Genomic DNA, 26,879 nt, shown 5'->3' with positions numbered 1-26,879 from the left:
ACAGGAGGCGGAGCAGAGAGAGACAAACGGCAAGGCGGGAGCGTCGACCTCCATGCCTGCCTCGTCCCACGCCAGGGACGAGTGCAAGGTGAACCAGGAGGCCTGGGGGGGGTCCAGGCTGCGGGACGGCAAAGGGGTGGAGCCTGAGGATCTGGACAAGAGCCGGCACCAGCTCACCCCGCCGGCGTTCGTTCGTCCCAAGAGAGACGCCAACGACGGGCAGCCTATGGAGGTGGACCTGGGTCAGATGGAGCAGGTAAGCCCAGCCTGGATCATGTTTACCTGTACCAGGGATCATCGTAACCACTGTTTTCTTTTTGACAATCCTGACAGACCTTTATCGGGGATTTGACGAGATGTCTGTTAGACGCTTGACATTGGGACAGGACGGGTTTGTCTCCCCTTCCTGAAGGTTGCTTTTTGTTGGCTGTTGAGACGTTAGCTGCAGCTGTAGAGAGGACGAGTTGCACTACTTGATCAAGGTGACATAACGCTGGTGTTTGTTTTAATTAATTATAAAAGGTCATTTTTAATTACATTTTTAGTTACTTTTGCAGGCAAGCTTTGGTGTTTGTGTGTGGTTCAGTAGCTGTTCTGTTGTGGTGTCTGGTTGTGATAGGTCAGCTCTTCTTCTGTGGTGCGTGTGTGTGTGGTGCGTGTGTGTGTGGTGAGTGTGTGTGTGAAACGGCAGCTCTTCTTCTGTGGTAAGTGTGTGTGTGGTGCGTGTGTGTATAGTGCGTGTGTGTGTGGTGTGTGTGTGTGGTGAGTGTGTGTGTGATACGGCAGCTCTTACAGCGAGGGCTCTGTGGGTGTCCCACTCAAGCTCAGAGGAGGGGGGCACGTCCCGCCGTCCAGGTCGGCGCTGACTAATTGGGGTCGCCGTGGCGATGGGAGCCGGGGGGCGGGGGGGGGGGGGGCCAGACTCATCCCCAGGAGCCAGGAGCTATTAGCTGATTGGAGGAAAACCTCCCGACTCTCTGAGAGGCAGACCGTGCTTTTAAATCACACCGTCATCAAAAGAGAGAAGAGAGGCTATAGCTCTTCGGTACTAATGCAAGCGCTAAATAGTAACATTTTTACAGTTTGTGTTATGAAATAGGAGCTGAGTCAGAGCAACACATGCTGGTGCACTGCTACTGCCGATGACTGCAGGGAAAGATTGATTGAGCTGTTGTTTGGCATATGGATTAATGCGATACCAACTGTCAACATGTAAAGCTACTTCCTAGTACTACTAATGCAGTAGAAATGCAGAAATATTTTCTCACAGTCAGTCTAAGTCGGAGAAATTTAGAATGTAACGTTATATTCTGAAAATACTGTTTAGCATTCTTTGCCAGCAGAGAACCCCCTCCCCACATGACCTATAGATGACACTAGGCTTACGTAAACAAACTGACCTAGGTTGACCATTATCATACTAGAGGTGCAAGAAATGTGTTTAACCTTATCTGTGTTGAGTGAATCATATGGTTAAGCCTACGGTCAGAAAACTCAGTAAGTTTCCACGTGCACGCGCACTCTGTCTCTGAGATCGTTCACCTTGACAGCTGATATTCACGGGAGGGGACTTCTCACCAATATGTTTAAATGGTCTTACATGACGACTTGTGAACCAGACAAACTTTGTATAGCGATCAGACTTGTCTCCTTGCTGGCAAGCATTAAACCATTGTACTTTCTTTGAATCCAACGACTCTGTGCATTACTTGATAAAGAAGTTATCTTCACAGTCTGTGAGACATCCTAAGGTGTTATAGCCTGCGTGCATCAACACAAACGTATTGTTTTAGCACATCATTTACAAAATGATGTTTGAATAAAAAAGTGGGGTCACATAGAGTCCCTGTAAGTAACTATTTTTGATACTGTAGCATATTTGAATTAGATATTGGAGTCATTTTCACAATAGATTTTACTTTTATGAATACTTTTTGGTCATCAAGGACTTGCCAAAAAATAATTACACATCGGCAAGCACTCGCAGCTCACTCAATGCCCAGGGTAGAATCCATGAACAATTGTCAGCCCCTTTACTAATTCACTGTAATCATCAACTCAAAGGGTGGATGACTCACACGCAGTCTTTCCAAAAGGTTGGTTCGACTGTTACATTTTGACGTTAAGAACCTGTAAAGTGCATGCGTGTTCTGTGCCACATCAGGAGAGGCTGCGCTGCTCTCTCTCTCCTGGCTGGCGTCTCCTCGTGGCAGGATTTCGTCTCCTCTCGTCGTGGGTTTCTAAGGTTTCTCAGAGACGACCTTGGCTGTGACACAGAAGGCAGAGCTCCATAACAGATGGACACAGAGAGAGAGAGATAGATAGAGAAAGAGAGAGGGAGAGAGAGGAGGAGGGAGAGGGAGAGGGAGAGGGAGAGGAGAGGGAGAGGAGAGGGAGAGGGAGAGAGAGAGAGAGAGAGAGAGAGAGAGGGAGTTGGCAGTGACATTGTGGCGTTCAGACTTCCGGGTTTCAGTGTTCCCGATCGTATTGATGGGAGAACATGTTCTGCCTGCTAATGGTGTCTAGAGTGAATGAACTGAAATCAGGACTCTGAGATTTGAGATTCTAGATTCCTAGAACCTGAAGCAGCCATTAAACAGAAGCTCAATGTTCAAGTTTGATTCTGGAACCAAACAAAATTCACACAATGACAATGACTTCCCCGACTGCGTCTCCCTTCCCCTGTTTCCCCCCCCCCCCCCCCCCCCCCCCCCCCCTGGCATCCCGTCCGACTCACCAGCCCGTGAACGAGGAGGTGTGTGAGGTGTGTGAGGTGTGGACGGCCGACGTGCTGTTCCCCTGCAGGACGTGCACGCGGGTCTTCCACGCACGGCTGTCTGCGGGAGATGGGCGTCCTGAAGGCAGAAGCCCTGCAGGAGATGAGGGACACGGCACACACAGCCACTGGCTGGAGCTGCTACTACTGTGTGAGTTTACACACACACCAGACACACACACACACACACACACCAGACACACACACCAGACACACACACATACCCAGACACACACACACACACACACACACACACCAGACACACACACATACCCAGACACACACACACACACCAGACACACACACCATACCCAGACACACACACACACCAGACACACACACATACCCAGACACACACACCAGACACACACACACACACCAGACACACACACATACCCAGACACACACACACACACCAGACACACACACACACACACACACACCAGACACACACACATACAAGACACACACACATATACCAGACACACATACATACTAGACACACACGCCCATACCCAGACACACACACACACACCAGACACACACACATACCCAGACACACACACACACACCAGACACACACACATACCCAGACACACACACCAGACACACACACACACACCAGACACACACACATACCCAGACACACACACACACACACCAGACACACACACACACACACACCAGACACACACACCTACAAGGACACACACACATATACCAGACACACATACATACTAGACACACACGCCCATACCCAGACACACACACACACCAGACACACACACCTACAAGACACACACACATATACCAGACACACATACATACTAGACACACACGCCCATACCCAGACACACACACATACCAGACAAAACACACACACTCTGAAGACACACGCCAGGGATAAATATACCAATATACACACACACATACTCTATGTTCACAAAACATGTTGTGCTTTAGTCAGGAGGAGTTACTAAAGTACATATCTTGAAGAGTGAGAGGAACAGAGAACAACACATTAGCATAGACTGTGAGATGATACATTTAAATGTAGTCATTTAGCAGACGCTCTTATCCAGAGCGACTTACAGTAAGTACAGGGACATTCCCCCAAGTCAAGTAGGGTGAAGTGCCTTGCCCAAGGACACAACATCATTTGACACGGCCGGGAATTGAACTGGCAATCTTCAGATTACTAGCCGATTCCCTAACCGCTCAGCCACCTGACTCCCACTGATACAACATACAGTGTATAACATACACAGTGGCTTTATTCAGTGGCGAAAATCTGCTATAAACTTTGGGGGGGACATTATATCACATTTTCTCAAGAGCAATTCCTGAGGGGGACACCAACATTACTGCTGTAACACAGCACATTAAAAAAGCGCCATTGTGTCCATAATCAGCAAAGTGCTTTCATTGCGTATTATTAATATTATTGAAATTACATAGTTATGTTTACAGTGATTTATTGGGGGGGACAAATCATATTTTTCCCAGGATGGGGGGGTCATGTGCCCCCTGTCCCCCAGGGATTTCCCCCTATGACTTTAATGATGTAAGAAACCAGCTCAACAAATAGTCTGGCGGCTTATCTTGTTCCTTACCTGACAGAGTCGTTGAGTTGTTTTGTGACCGGGAGAGGAAATTGACTGGGGTGGATATCGAGTGGACATGGTCCACAGCCAGGGCTCAGTCTCCTCGCGGTGGCTGATCAATGTCACAATCAGGGGATTATTTTGGACTGGTATTGAGCCCTGTGTGCTTGTGCCAGCCTGGGAAAGGCAGCGCCACAAATGTGTCACCTTGATGGCCGTCTGGTGATTATAGGTTTCTCCTGCTCACAAGGCGTCAGGTGGCTGAGCGGTTAAGGAATCGGGCTAGTAATCAGAAGGTTGCTGGTTTGATTTCCCGGCCGTGCAAAATGATGGTGTGTCCTTGGGCAAGGCACTTCACCCTACTTGCCTCTGGGGAATGTCGCTCTGGGTAAGAGCGTCTGCTAAATGTTTATGTTTTATTAATTTAGCAGATGCTTTTATCCAAAGCGACATACACACAGGGCATATAGAAAGTATAGCCAATCGGAAGTGCAGTTGAAACAATATTTCAGTGGTCAAACGCACGTCGAAAAGACTTGCATTTAAACACATGCAGACACATGCTATTGTACATCTCCAGTTTGACCTAGATCTGTTGACCTCTGACCTCCAAATTAGCTGTGAAGGGTCATCTGATTTCCATAATCCTCTGGTTTCCCTAGAACTCATCCTCCGTTTGTAATCCACTTATAACCAGCTCGCCTCTCGCACTGGACAGATTAGAAACACACCGCTTAGAAAATCTCATACTTTTTCTTTTTTACTTTTATAACTGACTGCATCTGTCATTATAACATATGTGCTGTTGCGTGCAGGATACATAGAATTGGGATTCAGGCTCACCACTCTGTGATAACATTGTGCCTTGAGCTTTGACTCTTTTGCTCATATACCCATCACAGTTTCCCAGCGCATATATGAATATTGTTGAAAAAATACTTGGTGCTCCATTTTTTTCTCTCTCTCTGAGATACAAAAAAATGCTATTAGCTGAGCTGGCCAGGGGGCAGCCAGGAGCGCTCTGATGCTGTTACTTTGTCATGTAAGTAGTTCAGTCGATGTGATCTTCAACGGTGCTGAGAATGGTTGGTCAGAACAGCCGGAAAAGCATGCTGGCTTGCTGCTTACTCCACAATGCGATCGGATGCAGCAGGACATCCCGGTATGCTTGGTAGCTGACGATTTAAAACAATAATAAAATAAGACTTTGATGATTTAAATCTTAAAAATGTGGATCTCAATGAGTCTTTTAATAGGAGTTTTGCCAATTTGTCTCTATGTCTAGTCCTCAAGTCTTTCCCATAAAAAAAAGCATGACATTCTGTTATACGAATACACTGGATAGTGACATCATCGGCAAAGACTACATCCATACCCAGAGCATGTGGTATAGTATGGGGTCTGTACAGGGACAAACACACCATATACCTTTAATTATGGATGCCTTGATGGCAACACATGTTCCCTTACAGAAAGCAGTAGCAACATCATGCCTGGTCCTCTGTACTGGTCTCCCTTTCACTCACATCCATACAGGATGCTCTATGAAACCTGTTGTCCCTCAATCTTATTAGGAGATTAGGAGTGACCTCTCCCTGTTTTCTCTCTCTCCCTCTCCATCTCTCTCCCTTTCTTTCTCGGGACAATGTGAAAAAGCACTTAAGGGAGTCTGTATGAAATGTATTTTCTCTCTATTCGATGAATAGTGACCTCTTTCCGCCTCTTCTCCCCCCCCCCGCTCTCTCTCGTTTTCTCTCTCTCCCCCTCCCCCCACTCTCTCTTTCTCTGTCTCTCTCTCCCGTTCTCCCCCCGTCTCTGTTTCAGGACAACGTGAACCTGCTGTTGACTGAGGAGGAGATGTATAGCCTAATGGAAACTTTCAAGCAGTGCAAGATCATCCCTGGTGAGTCACCATGGACTCCACTACTATAATTACTGACGACTATAACATATACACACTCAGATAAGACAAGTAGTCAAAGGATTGAACACGCCGTCCAGTTTCTCATCAAGCTGTGTCTGGCTGTCAGGAAACAAATGGTGCCATTGGTTAGCTTTTGCGAAATGAATCAACCTAATCTAACTCTGGATGTTCTGCTGTCGATTGCTCTGGCCTGATGGGGTGCTCTGCTCCTCGCTCCCTCGACAGAGTCCTGCCTGGTGTCGGATGAGCTCCTGCAGTACCGGCACTTTGTGTCCAAGCAGCTGTTTGATAAGGACCTGTCTGACGAGCAGGAGGAGGAGGTCCTGGCTCAGTTTGCGGCCCTGGACCCGGACAAGAAGGGGCAGATTGAGTGGTCCGACTTCCTGTACCACGAGTCTCTGGGGGTGTTGATGAAGTTTCGTACAGAGGTACTGTGATTCACCGTAACTTACCAGAGTCCCCCAGAACCGTCACAAACCCACCAAAACCCATCTAACTTGGGAGTGGTTACCAGGGGGGTCATAAAGACATTGACAGACAAAAATTCATTTCAAAATATATTTAAGAATCTCCTTTTGGCCCATTTTCAATGTGGCACATCGTAAATACATCAGCGAAAAATACGTAGATCAAGCTGGAGAGGAGCGCAACCGTACTCAATCTACAACTAATTCTGTTTCCGGTCTCCAGAACTCGTTGGTGCGTCTGTTGACTGCCAAGGAGCGCGACCGTGCCCGGTCTGTGTTCCTGGGTCTGGACCTGGACAAGGACCAGGTGATCACGGCAGGGGAGTGCCGCTGGGCGCAGCAGTCCTGGTTCCACAAGCTGAGCAAAGACTCGCAGTCCTGCAACGTGAGGTAAGCACCCTTCTGGAGACCTGGCCAAGACGCTGTCCATACCCTACGGAAGCCCTCGAGGCTTCAATTCACAGTTGTCTCACTCGAGAAAATAAAGCTCAATCGACGCCCGTATACGTTTGTCGAGCCATCCCTGTAAGACGACACGGTCGATGAGGTGATGTTATTAACGTGCTGCTGAGCCTGGCTCTGTGTGTTGACTGACAGGGAGAAAACGCTGAGTGCCGAGGATTGGACAGTTCCATTCCTCCACTCCGTCCAATGAGAAGCCTTTTCTGCTTTGCATGCAATGCCGATGTGCCGTTAGCGAATATAAATCATTCAAACTAGCTGATTCAGACTATTCTGATAAAGAAACGGATGCGGACGGGTTTCTTTCTCCCAAATTCAGAGAAAATCGAAGGGAGAGAGGAGAGATAGCAGAAGATAATGACAGAATGCTTTTAAGTCATTCCTCCTACCTGCCAGAGAGATCTCATTTCCATGCAGCACTGCTCCTAAGAATTTCCCATAACACAGTAATTTTTTGAGAGTTAACCCCTGACTCCTAAGGGGAGTCAGGTGGCTGAGCGGTGAGGGAGTCGGGCTAGTAATCTGAAGGTCACCAGTTCAATTCCCAGCCGTGCCAAATGACGTTGTGTCCTTGGGCAAGGCACTTCACCCTACTTGCTTCGGGGGAAATGTCCCTGTACTAACTGTAAGTCGCTCTGGATAAGAGCGTCTGCTAAATATGTAAATGTAAATGTAACTTTCCCCAGTTTACATCCATTATCGAACGGTACGGAGAAGAGGTCTGGCAAAGCACTGCACACCTCAAACAATTTAAGCAATCTAATCTCTTAAGTAAAGAATAAAACTGAATTGAATTGATTAATATATTGTATAAATTACTAAGAAATTACTGGATGCTTGTATAGTTTGATGTAATCACTTTCCACAAAAGTTGTGAGGATTCTAAAAGCATTGTCTACAGTGTAGGATGAAAGTTCTTGCTTGTAATGGTGGCTAGTGGACTGTAGGTTAATGTGCACACCACTAGTGAAAGGTTGAGTCAAAATATCAAGAAAACAGGCCCAGTGACACACTATAAAGTAAGGTGATGGCCTCATCTTTAAAGGTCTGTTTTTGTTCCTTGTTTTGAGTATTTTTCTGGCAAGCAGCATATAAGCTTGCCGAAGGTTTGCCTTTGTTCAGAGACCAAAAGGTCCATGAATATTTTACAACGTCTACTCCTCTCACCGCATCTCATTTCAGTTTTCTGAAACAGGAAATTAGACTTTGACTGAGTCCCTGATTTAGTCAGCTAGTGTGAGTGTGCGTGTGTGTGCGTGCGTGTGTCTCACCATCTCACGTTGTCACGAGTCATTTCCAACCATTCCATTCTCCTTCTGGCTTCACTCACAGACTCATTGGACTGTGTTCTCCTATGAATTGTGGGTAAGTGATCCAGCCCTGCATGGATTGTCTCCTCTACCTCACTTCAACACCTTCACGAATCCCTCAAAGTAATCCCCGAACATTGTCGTGTAACCTCTCCACTCCTCGATCCTCACATCTCACATCCCTCCCGCTCTCAGAGTACCCGACAGACAGAACCCTCCGGGTGGGGCTCATCCGTGCCACAGACACGAGACGTAAGACGACGTGAATAAACACGAAAGGAAGTCTGACGAATAGCTTTGTCACGTCGACGCAGAGGGCCCTCCAAGAGATCCCTCGCTTGTTAGATTTAGCCGCCGACAAGACCACAGCCAGGCCCGTTCATTAGACGGATCAAAAGAAGGGGTTTTATTCTCCCTGTGAGGAGCTGTGAGCATCACTCAACAGCCTCTAGAGGACACTGGAGGCTGAGTGGACGTGCTGTCCTCACGCCAGAGTGCGACGCATCCCGATTTAGCCTCATTACTGTAAACACAGTCAGCTTGGCTGAGACACTGCTCTGGTGCTCACACTTTGTGGACAGAGCTCCTGTTTCAACAATGAAGCCAGTGTTCATTAAGCATTAGAGAGTCTTAAAAAAACAAAAAAACGGTTGTTTTCTTTGGGTTCACTGGGTAGACCTCCTGCCTCCCACTAAGATGGTTAAATATTCATGTCTTGGCTGTGGCTTGGCAGCTAGCCACCCAGAATCTACAATCCATAAAGATATTTTCAGTCGCCGTGTGTTTTTTGTTGTTGCACTATTTGTGTCTGCTGCAGACATCAATCCGAGGGTGGTATTGTCCTCTGGCATTGTACCTGAAGTGTAAAGTGACCCATTGTCTGTCTATGTATCTGTTTTGTGTTGTGTGTGTACGTGTGTGTGTGTGGTGTGTTTCTGTGCTCGTGCAGTATCAGTCACGTGGGCCCCATCTCTGAGAGCAGCCCAGCCAGCTACCACAGCGACAGGAGCAGAGACAAGATGCTGTTCAACTCTGACAAAGAGGACAACAGGTGTGTGTGTGTGTGCGCACGTGTGTGCATGTATGTGAAACAGTAAGTGTGTGGTGTGTGAATGTGAGGTCATGTGTGTCTGTGTGGAACAACAGCCTATCAAAACCCTCGTCTCTCCCCGCTCCCCAGCCCTGTGAGCTGGCCTGACTTCCTGAAGGAGAGTGCCATCTTCACCCTGGCTGCCCGACCCAACAGCCCTGCCATGCACATCCGCCTGCCTCTATAGTCCCAGAGAAACAGCCCTGACCTGGAGCCCACCAGAGAGAGGGAGGAGGAGAGATGGCCGGAGGGAGAGGAGGGGGGAAGGAGGGAGAGGAGGGGCAGAGAGGGAGCCAAAGCCAACGAGAGAGAGAGAGAGAGAGACAGACAGAGAGAGTGAGAGAGTGAGAGAGAGAGAGACAGAGAGAGACAGAGAGAGAGCGCAAAGGCCTGCCCTGTGTTCTGTGGATGGAAAGTGGAGGGGAGAGATACCGTGGCACTGTACTACTGTACGATACTCAGACTGGACCGATAAAGCCATCTACAGAGCTTCTGCTTCGCAACATACTGACTTCAAGGTCCCTCTGATGGACTTACACACTGACGACAAAGCTTACGACTGACACTGACACGAGTCTCAGAAGACTCATGAAACAAAGTAGGACAACAAACTCACGACAAGTCACTGATGTGTAGACGGCTCCGAGTACACACACGAGGATACAAAACAGAGTTCTCCTAAATGATAGATACTGACTTCCACAGCCAACACTTTAAAGCACCTACCTTTAATTCAGCGATTCGATCAGAATGACACACAGGACAGCACAGTGGGTTGTGCTGAGGTACCAAATATCATGCCTTTAGGTGGTTCGAGGTTCACGTTGTGTTGTATTTACTCGTTACCCTAAAAGATTCAATCCCCTCATACTTGTTTTCGCATTCTTCATCATATGAGGTAAACAAACCTAATTTTGTATCTATCATTTAGGGGACATGGCTTCTTTCAAACGAATAGAGATGAATGGCGTTGTCACTGAATTTCCCATGATCAGCACATGTACCAAACAGGAATGAAAGCTATCTGCCTACATATTATATAAGGACATGCTATAAATATCATATTATGACCTATATTATTATCCATAAAAAAGCTGTATTTATTCCTGTATCCTACCTAGTTATTCCGTTCTCTTGTTCCAGGTCTACTTCTCTGTTATCTTCCAGTGATGATTGTGATGAAGATTGTGAATTTATTAATAAAAGCTAATCCTCTCTAGCAGGCATGTAAATACTGCCCTTTAGGACAAACTGGTTCCTGTTCTACTCAGGCTATTGCTCCCAGACAAACTGGAGTCATCTGTCGCCATTTTACAGTTTTTTTTAATTTAACAGTAAAAGTTGAGGGGTTGAAAGGCGTACAAGGTCATTTTATGTCATTTTGATTTGCCTGGAGTGTGACTTGAATCTGTAGACGGTACAAGTTGAGATATTGTGACTATGAAATAAACACATGGCATTAACTAGTTATTATGTGTCTTACTTTACTCATTTTAAGCAGCTAGTGGAACAGAGAGAGAGAGAGAGAGAGAGAGAGAGAGAGAGAGAGAGAGAGAGAGAGAGAGAGAGAGAGAGAGAGAGAGAGAGAGAGAGAGAAAGAGAGAGAGAGAGAGAAAGAGAGAGCGAGCGAGCAGACGAAGGCCCTTGGAGGAGTGTGGGCTCCAGTGAGCGTGCAAGAAGGCCCGACGGTGGACTCGCTTCTCCCCGGCCGCCTTGTGTTTTCAGGACACTCGGCTTGTGCTGCTGGGAGAGCTTCTGGAACAATGTCACGGGGACAACTTATGTCACACCGCCCTCTAAGAGCTGTCTTGGGCCAGGTTCATTTGTATGGGGAGGAGAAAGGCAAAATGTCGAAAAGTTAAACATGGAAAGATGAACACAAAGTGAAAGCGAGAGAGAGAGTGAGAGAGAAGTGGGCTGAGGAGGAGGAGGAAGAGGAGGTTAGGGAGGAGGTTAGGGAGGAGGAGGAGGAAGAGAAGGTTAGGGAGGAGATTAGGGAGGAGGAGGAGGAAGAGGAGGTTAGGGAGGAGGTTAGGGAGGAGGAGGAGGAAGAGGAGGTTAGGGAGGAGGTTAGGGAGGAGGAGGAGGAAGAGGCAGACTCCTTCTTCTTCATTAGATGAGTTCCACAGCAGTTTGAGTTGCGCGACCCCAGACATGGCTCCTGGTTGAGTGAATGATGTGACCTGCAGTCTAAAGGTTAATCACTGCTCTAGACAGTGGTGGGAATACTGCTGTGTGTCCAGACTGTGTGTGTGGGTGGCTTGTTGGGTGGGAGGGAGGGGGGCAGCGGTCCACAGGGATGCAGGGGTAAACAACCTGTTGAAGAAATTGGGATTTCCGGTGTGCTTACATTATTCACTAATCAATAGAACTAGTCATTGGATACTAGTTAGTTTTTAGTTCTATTGATTAGTGAATAATGTAAGCACACCGGAAATCCCAATTTCTTCCACAAACCACAACAGGGTAGGTTGGGGGAGACCACAGTAGGCTCTGGCTGCTTGGCCGGCTGCCTAATGGAGTCATGTTGAAAGGTCAGGACATCAGTCACGTCTGGATGTTCATCAACAGTCTTATCAAAAGGAACCGCCTGGGACGCTGGGTCTATCAGAGGTGTGTGTGTGTGCGCTTCACAGTTTGCTTCTGGGTGTCTGTGTGCAATAGGGAACGTTGAGCCAGGTCGGCCATTTTTAGATCTTTTACAGCCTAGGACATCCATGGATGCACCCTGATGTGGGAGGACAACAGACAGACAGAGACACAGTCATTAAACTATCTGCCATGGTCTACGGCCCCCTCACCCACCTGCATTAAACCACCATAGAACCCAAGCTAACCGCTTTCAAACAGTTCACTCTTTCAACGACTTCAACATCCCACACGAACCGCAATCTCCACATAAAAAACGAATAGGTTTTAACGCTCGCCCACACAAACAAAACACCACCTCCCTCATATCAGGCTGCCAGACCTCTTTCTCCTCGGCTGCTCTGCTGGTCTTTAAGTTTGTTGTGTGCTGGACTGAGATGTCTGGCTGCAGGGCACGCCTCGAGCCTCGAACTTTTTTTTCAAGAGTCCATTTGATGAAACTCCGAAGCGCTCTGATGAAGCGTTGTTCAAATGTTACACAGCAAACAACTCCACCCACTCTCCCACCACACATCCGCAGCACGCACACTTGCTCAGACAACACGCGCTCGCACGACACACACTCGCGCAACACACGAAGACAAGCATGTTGTGTGGGATACGCACTATATACAGCACAAAACAAGGCCAGCAGTCAAGCAGATACTGCCTGACTAATACTTCTAGAGCACATTTTGACATGGCAATTAATGATAACTTGACATCATCAGATTACCAGTTCACATGATTATTAACAGAGATCTGGGGTTTTCGCCCCCGCGTCCACTGAGTCAATTTGCAGGCTGAAAATGAGAGTACAAAGTGAAGTTCAATATTTCGTAATGTTGGCCTTAGGGTCATGACAGACTTTCCCTTTTTAATTGGATACCTCATGCGGGCGGACATCTGTGGCACAGTGTGACGCAGCAAAGGCCAATGCCTCAGTCTTTCATCAGGGCCGGGTCCTGACATTCTAGACAAAGGACATCTACTTGTGTTTATTACGGTTTTCTAGATGGGTTCGTAATAATTAGTCTAGCTACACAGCACCCTTCTCCGTGGGAATCACGTGGTCTGAGAAAGTCGAATCTGGACCCTCGTTGAAGCTTCCTGTCATGCTTACGCGGCAAAGAACGCGCTGGTGTGTGTGTTTGCGTGTGTGTGTGTTTGTAAAGCGGACATGCAGGTCGATGAGTAAGCGGTGGTGGTGTGGCGAGTGTGGATGGAGAGCGAGAGGATGAAAAGCAGAGGATGACAATCTGCAGTCTCCCGGCAGATGTTCTCTTCACATCCTGACACATCTAGTACTCCCTCAGACAGTGCTAACAGCAACCGACGGGGTTTGTGTGTGTGTCTGTGTGCATTTGTGTGCCTGTGTGCCTGTATGTGTGTGTGTGTGTGAATGTGTGTTTGTGTGTGTGTGGAGGGGGGTTACTGAGACTGTAAGACATTTCATAAGCTGTTGACAGCCATGGTATACAAAATGCTAATCCATCAACAGCACCAGTACCTATAACGGTAAGTGTCCTCTGTGTGACTTCATGTTTCCTGACAATTAACTGTAGAGAAACAAAAACGCAAAATATATATTCTAAAATGCTTGCTGAATCTATTGCATAGTTATAAGGACTACACAACGTATATGGTAAAACTACACAACATATATGGTAAAACAGCAACATCAGTTGTCAATTGTATAATCGGCTTTCAACATGGATTTCGCTATGACGCTGGCTCAAGCCAGTTCCAAAAAGCTTGAGTCTACAATGCCATCTAGTGATAATAAAGATGAATTGCGCTTCTGTCAGTAAACACTGAACAGATATGACTTTGCATCGTCTTCAAATTATAAATGAACGTATAACCATTACAGACACTTTGGATGGTTAAAGGCCCACAGTGACAACGTAGACGAGTTAGGCAAATTGCCTTCTGATCAAGCTGTTGCACTCAATGTGTAAATTAAGCCTGCATTGTACATTAGGATAGGCTCAAGATAATGCAAGTTTACCCGAGCAAGAAGTCCGTTCGCTTCTTTATCTAAACAGAAACGAAGATTTATCAGTTTATCAGCAGCAGAAAGGATGGTGTGGGCGGGGCATTTTGCAATGACGATGTGAAAGTTGTTACTGTAATTTCGGATATCCAAAATGAAAACATCGTAGGCCTATGTGGCGTACATTGGAATTTAATTTCAGGTACCCAAATCTTTATTCTTTGTGTAACTGTATACATCATCTAATGTAGTTTTAGCGATGCCGAGGCTTTCAAGACAGGAATCCATCGTGTTAGCTAATGCTAGTTACAGTGTGTACTGTTAAGCCTCCATCATCTAGCTAGCTAGCCAACTAATGTCATTGGTTACCACTGGTAACTTGGTGGTCAAGAAAATGAATACAGTATTGGCCAACTAGTTAGTTTGCTAAGCTGACCATTATTAAAATATAACCTAGTTAGGTAGTACTAAGTCTATTGCTTCACTGCTACCTAACCACATTGCCAGCCGACCGCCCTACCCTTTCACAAATAGTATGCCGTTATACAGTACGGGTGTGATAGGACAGAAATTAGAAACAACGTTAGGCTAGCTTGTATATCAAACTACAGTAGCGAACAGCTACTACAACTACAGTAACAGTACTGCAGCTGTAGAGCTACATACTACTGTATACTACTAGCAAGCCAATATCGTTAGCAAATTGTGTAGTTTTATATGAGTCTCTGAGTTAGCTTCAGGTAGCTTGCTTGCTCCTACCGGGAGAAACGCGATTGTATTAGTAAATTTATTTCATCTTCATTGTGTCGATAGAACTAAATTGGTTTTCGGACTTCTGTTCGAACAGTGATCTTAACTCAGTGCAACGGCTCGACCATCATGGGAAACACCAACAGCGAGAGGGCTGGAATGGGTCAGGGAGATAAGGGTCACCGCCGGGATAGTCGGGTTAAGGAGGGCGATAGACCCAAGATCTTGATGGACAGCCCCGAGGATGCCGATATCTTCCATGGGGAGGACATCAAGGTCAGACACAGTTGCTAATGATGACAGAAAGCATTGATTACCCATCCAGTACGCGGTTCTGTCTTGTTTAATCAAGATAAATCTTATTTATAGTGTTGTTTTCTTCCTGAAACGTTTACCCTGCACGCAAAGGCGCCGTCAGAGAAAGAGGAGTTTCTTGCGTGGCGTCAGGACTTGGAGGCGGACGACAAAGGCCCGACTTTGGACAGACCTATGGTCTTCCGCTGGACTGGAGATGGAAAGGAGGTTTTCTTGTCTGGGTCGTTCAACAACTGGGCCAACAAGATCCCTCTGATAAAGAGGTGAGGGAGACGGTATGTGGTTTCGCTTTGGAGGGAGAAAAAAGAGGGTTTGGATATAACATGGTAATTGTTGTCTTGTGTGACCCAACAGTCAGAACAACTTTGTGGCGATCGTGGATCTTCCAGAAGGCGAACATCAGTATAAGTTTTATGTAGATGGACAGTGGACCCATGACCCTGCTGAAGTATGCACATTTTTTCTGAACAAGGAATCGTTTGTGCCTCTTTGGCAGTTGTGGACATGAACAATTATTATAATTTAACTAATAATTGACTTACAGTTAACTGATGTACAGTTACTATTGTTTTAATACGATGATCTCGTGTTTGTTCGCTACCCTCAGCCTGTTGTAACCAATCAACTGGGTACCGTCAACAACATAATTCAGGTGAAGACAACTGACTTTGAGGTGTTTGACGCGCTCATGGTGGACTCCCAGAAATGCTCCGACATGTCAGGTCAGCGCACTCTCTCATGTCCCTTAACACGACCTTTGACCGGTCACATTTATACTGACCATGTGGTTAAAGCATTCAGAGGATTTCCTGCCTCTCTCTGTTTCTGTAGAAACGTAGGGTTCTTATCTGACACAGTGGTTTGCATGGGAAAGCTGCATAGGGGGAGGGGAAGAAGAAATATGTGCATGGAGTTGTCAAATTAAAAAGCTAATCATTAACTTCAGACAGAGTCATGTTGACTCTCTTTTCATACATTAACTTTAAAATGCTTTTTTCTGCTGAGTCAGATCTCTCCAGTTCCCCTCCGGGACCGTATCATCAAGAGGCTTACGTCCCCAAACAGGAAGAGAAGTTTAAATCTCCTCCTATTCTACCACCTCACCTGCTGCAGGTCATCCTCAACAAGGACACAGGGATATCTGTGAGTCCACAGCTGCTTTGCTGTCGGCTTTTCCGCCTAGCAACTCATGACTAGTCAGTTCTGTCCTAGTTTGTACCAAGACCTGCTCCCGGATGAAGATTAATTCGAAATGATTTGACGTCCATTAGGAGATGTGTGTTTTTAATGTCGAGCACTTTCTCCTGCTGCTTTCAGTGTGACCCCGCTCTGCTCCCTGAACCCAACCATGTCATGCTCAGCCACCTGTACGCTCTCTCCATCAAGGTGAGTCAAACACTAAAGATGACAGACTCTTTCAGACTTGCTGAGAGAAGACTGCGGAAACTTTCCCAGTCGGCAAGATGTAATGGAATAGTTCCCAAAGTGGCGCTTTGCTAGAAATACCACTTGTTACTTATTCTCTCTCTCTCTCTCTCTCTCTCTCTCTCTCTCTCTCTCTCTCTCTCTCTCTCTCTCTCTCTCTCCCTCTCTCTCTCTCTCTCTCTCTCTCTCTCTTCTTTCTCTGTGTCTCTCTCTTTCTCTCCCCTCTCTTCTATCTCTCTCTCTCTCTCTGTTACTACCTCTCTCCATCAGGATGGTGTGATGGTGCTGAGTGCGACTCACCGCTACAAGAAGAAGTATGTGACCACCCTCCTGTACAAACCCATATGAACCCCTGTGTGCCTTATCAGCCAGTGCCCTCCCTCCCTCCCCCCCACCTCCCTCCCTCCCCCCCCCCCCCCCCCCCCCCTCCCTCCCTCACGGCAAACCCAACATCCCACAGCACCTGCACATACATATACCTCACTAGAGATTCACCTCACTCAATCACTTCAATATTACTCAGCCTGCCTTTTCCTTCTTTTAAGGAACCGTTGTCTATGTGTATATATACACGGTATATAGTTTAGTAGCCCCTGCTTCAGCTGTAGAATGAGAGGGTAGGAGACAGAGGGCTGTGTTAGCTAACAGGCAGAACTCTAACGATGGTTTGAGAACAGACAGGAAGTGTGACGGGAGAGAGAATCGCTGGGTAGAGACTGGAGAGAGACAGTCAGTCTGTGTTACGCGACAAGAACTCCTTTATGTACTTCAAACCAGACGTTCCGCGATCCAAATAAGAGATCAGCAACACTGTTGGATCCGCTGTGGGCCTTTTTTAGCAGTACCTTAGCGATGAAAGCGATTTCATCGAGTTTTTCCGACTCCCTTCAGTGTCCTTTGTTCTTGATGTCTGCTAACATTTGGGCAAAGTGACATCTGTATACTTTTGTGCCACTTATTTAACTCTATTTTCTCAGCACTTCACACAATGTTGAATAGTGTTTTTTTTTTGTTTTTTTATCATAGAAGAGTATTTATGTAGCTGTATATTTTCGACATGACTTCTTCATGTGGTCCACCTCCATTTTCTTAGCACTTCACACAATGTTGAATAGTATTTTCTTTTAATAATAGAAGAGTATTTATGTAGCTGTATATTTTCGACATGACTTCTTCATGTGGTCCACCTCCATTTTCTTAGCACTTCACACAATGTTGAATAGTATTTTCTTTTAATAATAGAAGAGTATTTATGTAGCTGTATATTTTCGACATGACTTCTTCATGTGGTCCGCTCGGTCTAGGGGACCAGTCTAGGAAGGTGTTACAGCTAATAGGATGGTTCTTATAAGACCGTCAGTGTTGCGTAACATATTCCATATTTGAGTTGGAGGCCGGTACTTCAGAGAAGGAGGCGGACATATCAATGTGAACCTGATTATCATGCTGTTGTGTCAATTATTTCCCTTTGTGTCAGAGTTTTTATTCAAATGAAAATTAATTTTGTTGCACGATAAATGTTATTTCTAAAATAAATGATTGAACCGAAACACGCTTCCTCTCTCTGAGTTTCTGATATAGAAAATCACTTATTATTTATTAGACGTTAAGAATGAAGAATGTCTAAGACATTTTACTTGACATTTAAGGAATACCTTCAGTCATAGATGCTACCTACAGTGTGACTGTTAAAAGGTACATGTGAACTGTAAAGCAGCCCATGAATAGCCTTCTCTATCATTTACATTTAGTCATTTAGCAGACGCTCTTATCCAGAGCGACTTACAGTAAGTACAGGGACATTTCCCCGAGGCAAGTAGGGTGAAGTGCCTTGCCCAAGGACACAACGTCAGTTGGCATGACCGGGAATCGAACTGGCAACCTTCGGATTACTAGCCTGATTCCCTCACCGCTCAGCCACCTGACTCCTGCCTATCATGAAACATTTATACCAGTGTGCTGGAGAATGGCCAGTAGACTGTAGTAGAAAGCTGTGTCTTTGATCTGAAAGAACATGACCCACAAGGTTAGAAGACGTAGATTGTAAAATGTACAAAATCACCTGACCTGTGGAACAAACACTGGATGGAGCAGAACAGGTTGGAAGCTGACACCATCTTTAGTTTGACCTGGCAAAAGTGACACAACCCATCATATCATTTGAAAACATTAATGTACTGATATAAAATAAGCAAATTACAAGCACTTGTACAGTCCTCAACGACCTCTGCCATTAAAACCTCTAACGTGAAGGTCAGGATCATACTTCTAGGAAGAGAGCAACAACTTGTATGTCAAGGATCAAAGTTTTATAAGTAGAGATAGAAATATTTGCCCCCCAAAAAACAGAAATGCTTCAAGCCATTGACATTTAGTAATTTAGCAGACTTACTTACAGTAAGTACAGGGACATTCCCTGTACATTGAGACATGTTCCAGTGTGAAGACTCTGGAACACACAGCACCCAATCAAACAGGCCGCGGGTGGAAATGTAAACATTTGACAGAAGTTCATTTAAAGTGTGGGATTTTTTCAAGGCTGTGCATATGTTGCTGTACACCACGTACGTTCCTTAATGTACAGTATTGTACTGGACAGGTCTCAAGGCTAGAGGGTTGGTATATAAACCACCCTGTCACAGTGGTGAGTGGAACCTCGTTTCAACATGAACTCCCTCCAAGCCTTTATACTTGTGGCCTTCTGCCTGTCTGTTGGTAAGTTTCAAATGTTAACTGTATTTAAAAAACGATTTTACACTTATTACTGTGAACAGCTCCAGGAGAAAGGAAATTCAAGTCTCACCACAAACCTAACTCAGGGATGGTGACGCTAAAAGCTTCTCCTCAGATCTTTGAAGTGGCGCTGAAGGTTGGCTGCATTGTTTCTCTTCACCTTCCGTGTGTTTGTGTGTGCTGTAGCCCAGGCTGGCATTGACTACAGAGCCCTGTGGCAGTTCAGAGACATGATCCTGTGCACCATGCCTGACAGCTGGCCCGTGATCGAGTACACTGACTACGGCTGCTACTGTGGCAAGGGAGGTTCTGGAACCCCTGTGGATGATCTGGACAGGTCAGAGGTCATGGGCTACTGACCCTAGAGCCATGTTGTTGTTTGTTGTACATAGACATAGTAATGATTCAAATAAATACATTTACACCTTTTTAGGAGTAAGAGAGCGTAAGGAATATTCTTTTCATCTTGCGATGCAGGGCTGTAGGTTTTGTTTTCAAATGCTGGTGGGACAGCTTGTTTTTTATAACTGAGGATGGTAACCCTAATCCTAGCCCTAACCGTTAAATATAATTGTCTTCGGAAAAACTGTGTATGTATGTGTGTGGGGGGCGGAGGGGGGGGGGGGGGGGGGGGCACATTGGCCATTTTCAAAACCTGTGGGACATGTATTTTGAATCCCACCCATGTATAGTGCAACCTACGCCCTAATGTGATGACTCGGTACTTTGTCCCAGGTGCTGTGAAGTGCATGACCAGTGTTACACTGACGCCATGCAGCACAGCGAGTGCTGGCCCATTTTTGACAACCCCTACACCGAGATCTACAGCTACAAGTGTGACAAGGCCACCAGGAAGGTCACCTGTGAGAGTAAGTTGAACCCAAACAGAACTGGACTGGACTCCGCCTCATCAGAGACAATCCACACTTACCTGCATCTCTGTGTTCTGCTTCTCATTGCTGTTCCTCTCTCTTTCTCTTTCCATCTCTCTCTCTCCCTCTCTCTCTCTCCCTCTGTATCTCTCTCTCTCTCTCTCTCTCTTTCTCTCTCTCCCCCTCCTCTCTCTCTCTCTCTTTCTGTTTCTCTCTTTCTTTCTTTCTTTCTTTCTTTCTTTCTTTCTTTCTTTCTTTCTTTCTTTCTTTCTGTCTCTCTCTCTCTCTCTCTCTCTCTCTCTCTCTCTCTCTCTCTCTCTCTCTCTCTCTCTCTCTCTCTCTCTCTCTCTCTCTGTCTCCCTCTGTGTTCCCCAGGCAACAACGATGAGTGTGAGATGTTCATCTGCGACTGTGACAGGAAAGCTGCCGATTGTTTCGCCACGGCCGGCTACAACCCTGAGAACAATCACCTTCCCAGCGACCGCTGTCATTAAAAGTTTCTGTAGTTCATTTAGTCACCGGACAAGCCACCTGCTCAAAAACTACAATTACCAAGAAGTTTACTAGACCCTCAAGCCAGAAAATATGTTACCTTGCCTTTTGAGTTTGACATGGACATCTAAATCTACCTCTCACTGTTGTCCCACTCTTTGTCAATCTCTGAAGATTTACTCCTCAGATATCCCTGGTGTCTACCAACAATAAATTAAAAAAGACTTTCCCTTTGTGTCAGAGTTTTTATTCAAATGAAAATTAATTTTGTTGCACGATAAATGTTATTTCTAAAATAAATGATTGAACCGAAACACGCTTCCTCTCTCTGAGTTATCCCTGGTGTCTACCAACAATAAATTAAAAAAGACTCATTGCATCATGCTGGTATACTGTCAGATTATTTAAGAGTATTGTTAGCAACCCCTTGACGGAAGTACGAGGAGGCAGAGGGTTCTCACTGATGTCTTTATTAGCTATCGCCGTTCGACGTTGATTTCTTTGTAGTACTATGCATCAACATACATCGTACACGAAGACTTCTAGACACCGTAAAACTACACAAAGAATACACAAATACAACAATGTAAATACACATATAGCACAAAGGAAATCATGTCTCGAAACATGTGCTACTATTACAAACATGTGATCATGTCTCGAACATGTGCTACAATTACATTCAATTATACGTGCGGAGGTAAAATATTACAAGACAAGTTTGACACATATACAAATTACCTCGCTCCGCTTTCCAAAGGGAAACCATACAAATGTAGACTCATGTTCACCACACGACCATCCATAAACGAAATGCTGCTCCTTATAACAACGTCTGCATTAAACTTCTTTCAGGTAATTTAGCGCTTCACAGCTGCACGCACCTTACGTGATGACGTAAGTCAGCCCAGAAACATCAAAACAAAAAGCCGGTCATTACACTCCCACCAATCATGTTATGATAAACAAACACATGAAACAAATCATACATGATATTAACCTTGATGACCACACAAACTCAGACAAGTAAATGCATTGACAATTTGACAAATCACATTTAGAAACCATTCGTCTGATATGAGTATGTCATGTATTACTCTCAAGTAAGACCACTAATTTCTGAACTGGTCTTTCGATTATTGTAGATTTAGTGTGTTTCTGATTAGGTTTTGATCGCTCACTGGTTTGAACTTTCACCTTTCTAACTAGGCCATCACTTCCATGAGTGACTTCAACCACTCGGCCTAACTGCCATTGGTTTCTTGGCAGCATGTCTTCCTTGATAATGACTACGTCATCAACTTTAACATTTCGTCGGGGAACATGCCACTTTTGCCGTAGAGATATGTTCATTAGGTATTCTCTTTTCCACCGACTCCAAAACTGTTCTATGAGGTACTGAACTCTGCGCCACCTTTTGTTTGCATAGAGGTCTTCCTTCACAAATGTGCCTGGCGGAGGAAGAGCAATCCTTGACTTCATCATTATTAGATGGTTGGGCGTCAACGGTTCCAGTGACTTTGGGTCATTAATACCATCTACTGTCAATGGACGACTATTAACGATAGCCATCGCTTCGTAGAACAAGGTTCTAAGAGAGGAGTCATCAAGTCTGCCAGGACACAGAGAGAGCGTAACATTCAGCACACTGCGCACAGTCCTAATCTGGCGTTCCCAGACACCACCAGTGTGACTTGCTGAAGGAGCGTTAAAAATGAACTCGCATTGTCTTCCGAGTAGGAAAACTTCAAGAGTCTTGACATCACATTCCTTGAGAGCTTCTTTGAGCTCATTTCTAGCTCCTACAAAGTTGGTGCCACAGTCACAGTGGAGTTGACGTATTGCTCCGCGAAGACTAATAAAACATCTTAAAGCGTTGATAAACATGTCTGTTGTCAGATCTTCGAGCATTTCGATGTGAACAGCTCTAGAGGAGAGGCACGTGAAGATGAGTCCGTATCTCTTGTACTCCTTCCTACCTTTCTTTACAAGGAATGGACCGAAGCAGTCCATGCCGGAGTAAGAAAACGGATCCGAGGCCTCAACACGCTCTGTAGGAAGCTCAGCCATACGCTGTTCCTCTGTTGGCCGTCTGAGTTTTCTGCATCGTACACATCTATGTATCAATTTAGCAACGGATTTACTACCACCTACAATCCAAAATCCATTGGATCTGAGCTCCATTAGTGTTTGATACCGCCCTTGATGGCATGCTTTGGTATGGTAGTGGGTCAGAATAAGATCTGTGATATGATTGTCCTTAGGCAAAATGACTGGGTGTTTTAACTCTTCACTAAGAGATGATAGCTTCAACCTTCCTCCGACATGAAGGAGACCATCTTTCAAGATGGGGTCAAGTTGAAAGAGTGTACTTGAGTCCTGAAGAACATTTCCCTTTTTGATCATCCTTATCTCTTGGGAGAAAACATGTTCTTGGAGAAGCTTTATCACACTCTCAGAAGCCCTTTTGCACTCCTCCACAGTTATAATAGCATTGGGACATTGTTGTTTTGAAGCCAGCCGTTTTATTCTAGCAACTACTGTAAGGAGTGTTCTCCAAGAGGATACATGTCTGAAACGGTTAAGGAAGTCTGGTTTGCCATTGCCTTTGGTAACAAGAGCTTGAGCTGATCTGACTTCAGGGTCACCCACGAGTAAGTTATTTGAAGAGTTGAGTGTGGGACACACCTCTCTTTCCCACAGGAACTTAGGTCCTGATATCCAGGTTGTTGTCGTTAAGTCTGAAGCATAAAGACCTCTTGAGGCGTGATCAGCAGGATTTTCACATGTATTTACGTAAAACCACTGGCTTGTGTCTGTGAGTTCTCTTATCAGCTGAACCCGATTTGCCACGAATACATGAAACCTCCTTGCTTCATTATTAATATATGCTAACACCACCTGTGAGTCAGTCCAGAAGAACTCCTGATCAATCTTCATCTCCAGCTCAGCCTTTAACATAGAACTCAACTTTGCGGCAACAACAGCTGCGGTCAATTCCAACCGTGGAATACTTTTGATCTTTGTGGGTGCCACTCTGGCTTTGGCAATCACAAGACTGCAGTGTATTTCATTCTTGTCATTTTTGAACCTCAGGTAAGAACATGCACCATATCCTATGTTGCTTGCATCTGAGAAGTGGTGCAGCTCAGTCCTGACTATGTCACTGAAAGACGGAGGGTGGTAACACCTTGGAATGCTGAAGTCCTTCAGCCCCTGGAGGCTATTTTTCCACTCCTCCCACCGTGGAAGCACATCCTCAGGAATGGCGTCATCCCATCCAACATTCCTACGGCACAACTCCTGCAAGATGCATTTTCCCTTAAGAAGGAAGGGAGCGATGGTTCCAAGAGGGTCATACACTGAAGCAGTGATTGACAGTATCCCACGACGTGTTACTGGCTGGTCCTTCAGTTTGACATCAAAGCTCAACGTATCATCTTTTGTGGACCACTGAATGCCAAGAACGTGTCCTGTAGTTTCAGGGTTAAGGTTGAGTGGTGTGGTGGTTGTTGACCATTCTGAAGAGTCTACACAGCGTAGAACTTCTTTCTCATTCGAATTGAATTTATGAAGTCGTAGACCTCCACGCTTGCACAGTGCTTGAGACTCAATGACAAGCTCTTTAGCTTCCTGGATCGAAGGAACGGAGATCAAGCCATCATCCACATAAAAATTTGTCTTCACAAATGACGACGCTGACGGGTACTCAGACTTGTACTGTTCTGCTAAGTACTTAAGGCCAAAGTTGGCACATCCAGGGGATGAGGCAGCACCAAAAAGGTGCACAGCCATTCTGTACTCTTGAGGTTCTTTCTCCAAGTCTCCATTCTCCCACCACAAGAACCTCAGGTAATTCCTATCATTTGAAGGAACACGAAACTGGTGGAACATCTTTTCGATGTCACAGGTCACAGCAACCTCTTCCTTCCTAAACCGGCAAAGTACTCCCACCAAGGAGTTGATCAAGTCTGGGCCAGTGAGCAGAGTATCGTTGAGAGAAACACCACAGAATTTTGCAGAACAGTCGAACACCACTCTCAACTTGTCTGGCTTTAGAGGGTGGTATACACCATGATGTGGTATATACCATGCCATTTCTCTCTCAGATGGTGGATGGGTTGGCTCTGCATCTCCCCTGCTAAACATCTCTTCCATAAAGACCTTATAATTGTCATAATACTGTTGGTTGGTCTTCAGCCTTTTCTTAAGGTGATGCAGTCGAGCAGTAGCTAGCCTTTTGTTGTTAGGTAGTAAAGGAGGACTGCTACTCTTAAAGGGAAGAGGTAGTTGATAATGTCCATCATCTTTCTGCTCGATTTTGTCGCTAAGAAGACTGATGAAACGAACGTCCTCTTGGGACACATGTTTGTCCTCATAGCTCCTCTCATTGAAGTCCGACTCCAGTACCCTCAGAACATCATTAGCCGATGGAAGTGATATCTCTTTCACTGAGACTCGATGAACGAAGCTTTGGCTTCCTTGTCTGTCCAGATGGGGGTTGCAAAGGCCTATGATGCTCCATCCAAGCTCCGTTTTCTGTGCAAAAGGCTCATTTTCACTGCCAACAATTACTTTTAACGGAGCCAATGCTGAAGGACAGTCGTATCCAATCAGCAACCCTATATCGCAGCTCTGGAGTGGTGACAGCTCACTTGTTATGTGCTTAAGATGAGGCCATTGCAAAGCTGTCTCTTTGGTTGGTATATACGACTTGTCAACAGGGATGAAGTCACATGAATAGGCTTGCTGCACCTTAATGGGGTTTCCACCACTGAGTCCTCGAACTCGTAGACCTCTGACTTTAAAACTAGTGGTGACAGTATCATTGGCTGTCATGGTACTGAGCCTAAGCTTCACTGGTTGACTGTTAACTTCTAGTTCATCAAGAATGTCTTTCAAGATGAAAGTAGAGTCACTTTGGGTGTCAAGTAGAGCATAAGTGAGTATTTCATTTTGTGGCTCCTCCCCTGTAGAGATGAGGACAGGAACAATACTGGACGTAGCAGAAGCACGTTGTGTCAGTGCATAAGACATAACATTTTGGACTTCTTGACTAGTCTCTACTTCTGCGTCTGATCTTAAAGCTTTCACTGCTCCCTTGACTCTGTCTTCGTGCAAGCAAGTAGGGTGACGCAGTCCACATATGCCACAAGTGTGTCTCTTCTTACAGGTCTTGGTAATGTGTCCCGTTCTGAGACATCCGAAACAAAGTCGTTTTTCACGAATGAAAGACCTTTTGTCGTCTGTAGACTTTGCTGCAAAGGTCGGACATTTGGCAATGTAGTGGGTTTCACTCTCACAAACAGAACATGGTTTCGTTTGATTGAACTCTTGTGTTTTTGTTGCAGCACCCTTAACCTTAACTGTTGTGTTGAGCGCTTTGACCCTTTTTGGGAATTTATCTTCTGAGACCTTACAGCTCATAAAAAGTGAAGAGGTTACAGGGTTACAAGCTATCTTGGATTCCCTTTTCAGAAACTCTGCAAACCTTTTGAAGCTTGGATAGTCACCAGACGCATCCAACTCTTCAACCACAAGTCTGTTCCATTTCCTTATTATCCACTCGGGTAGTTTCTTGAGTAGTTTGAAGTTTTCCTCGCTGTCATTCAGGATTGACAAACCCTTTACGTGCGGGATTGCTTCAACACAGCTTTGTAGAAAGTCTGTAAACTCTCGCAAGGAGAGAGGATCATTTGCTCCAATTTTTGGCCACTTCATAAGTTTTTCGCGAAAGGCTCTCTGAACAATGAAAGAATTGCCATATCTTTCTTCAAGGACCTGCCAGGCACCTCGATACGCATCTTCCGAGTCTCTATAAAAGAATCCTTCAACAGCCTTTAGAGCTTCTCCGGCCAGGTAGTTTTTCAAGTAAAACATCTTCTCATTTGCTAGAGTTACTTTGCGGTCAATGAGGGCTGTGAATGACATCTTCCAGTTGACAAACTTTAGTGGATCACCAGTGAAAATAATTGGTTCTGGAACAGGAAGTCGACTTAAACTTAAGGAGTTTACTAATGCTTGGGCTAAGCTCA

General features: G+C 45.5%; 2 protein-coding genes and 1 long non-coding RNA gene across 5 annotated transcripts; 2 read left to right on the top strand and 1 right to left on the bottom strand.

The window, feature by feature from the left end:
- Positions 1-6: 6 nt before the first annotated feature.
- On the top strand, positions 7-9,888 carry phf24 (PHD finger protein 24). Its single transcript, XM_067258306.1, is given in 8 exon segments — positions 7-256; positions 2,741-2,827; positions 2,829-2,927; positions 6,205-6,283; positions 6,530-6,732; positions 6,995-7,161; positions 9,493-9,594; positions 9,724-9,888. Coding segments are annotated over 8 exon segments (1,038 nt in total). The 5' UTR covers positions 7-52; the 3' UTR covers positions 9,821-9,888.
- Positions 9,889-14,369: 4,481 nt separating this feature from the next.
- On the top strand, positions 14,370-20,973 carry prkab1a (protein kinase, AMP-activated, beta 1 non-catalytic subunit, a). Of its 3 annotated transcripts, none has more exons than XM_067258127.1 (10): positions 14,370-14,459; positions 15,105-15,283; positions 15,416-15,585; positions 15,677-15,770; positions 15,930-16,044; positions 16,332-16,465; positions 16,640-16,708; positions 17,018-17,061; positions 20,216-20,349; positions 20,728-20,973. In XM_067258127.1, the coding sequence occupies exons 2-10, from the start codon at positions 15,137-15,139 to the stop codon at positions 20,844-20,846; spliced, it is 1,026 nt and encodes a 341-aa protein (XP_067114228.1). In that variant the 5' UTR covers positions 14,370-14,459; positions 15,105-15,136; the 3' UTR covers positions 20,847-20,973. The 3 variants fall into 3 exon arrangements, with proteins under 3 accessions (XP_067114228.1, XP_067114230.1, XP_067114229.1); XM_067258128.1 differs by having other exon boundaries at positions 14,372-14,459; positions 15,071-15,283; XM_067258129.1 differs by lacking the exons at positions 20,216-20,349; positions 20,728-20,973 and adding an exon at positions 17,129-18,288 and having other exon boundaries at positions 17,018-17,098.
- A 325-nt stretch (positions 20,974-21,298) lies between these two features.
- On the bottom strand, positions 21,299-22,157 carry LOC136964374 (uncharacterized). Its single transcript, XR_010879064.1, has 2 exons — positions 21,586-22,157; positions 21,299-21,401 (listed from the first exon to the last, which is right to left on the bottom strand). It is a non-coding gene; the product is annotated as an uncharacterized lncRNA (long non-coding RNA).
- Between the last annotated feature and the right edge of the window lie 4,722 nt (positions 22,158-26,879).

This window comes from Osmerus mordax, chromosome 20 (assembly GCF_038355195.1).
Source record: "Osmerus mordax isolate fOsmMor3 chromosome 20, fOsmMor3.pri, whole genome shotgun sequence".
Taxonomy (NCBI): domain Eukaryota; kingdom Metazoa; phylum Chordata; class Actinopteri; order Osmeriformes; family Osmeridae; genus Osmerus; species Osmerus mordax.
This window is presented reverse-complemented; position numbering and strand designations above follow the sequence as displayed.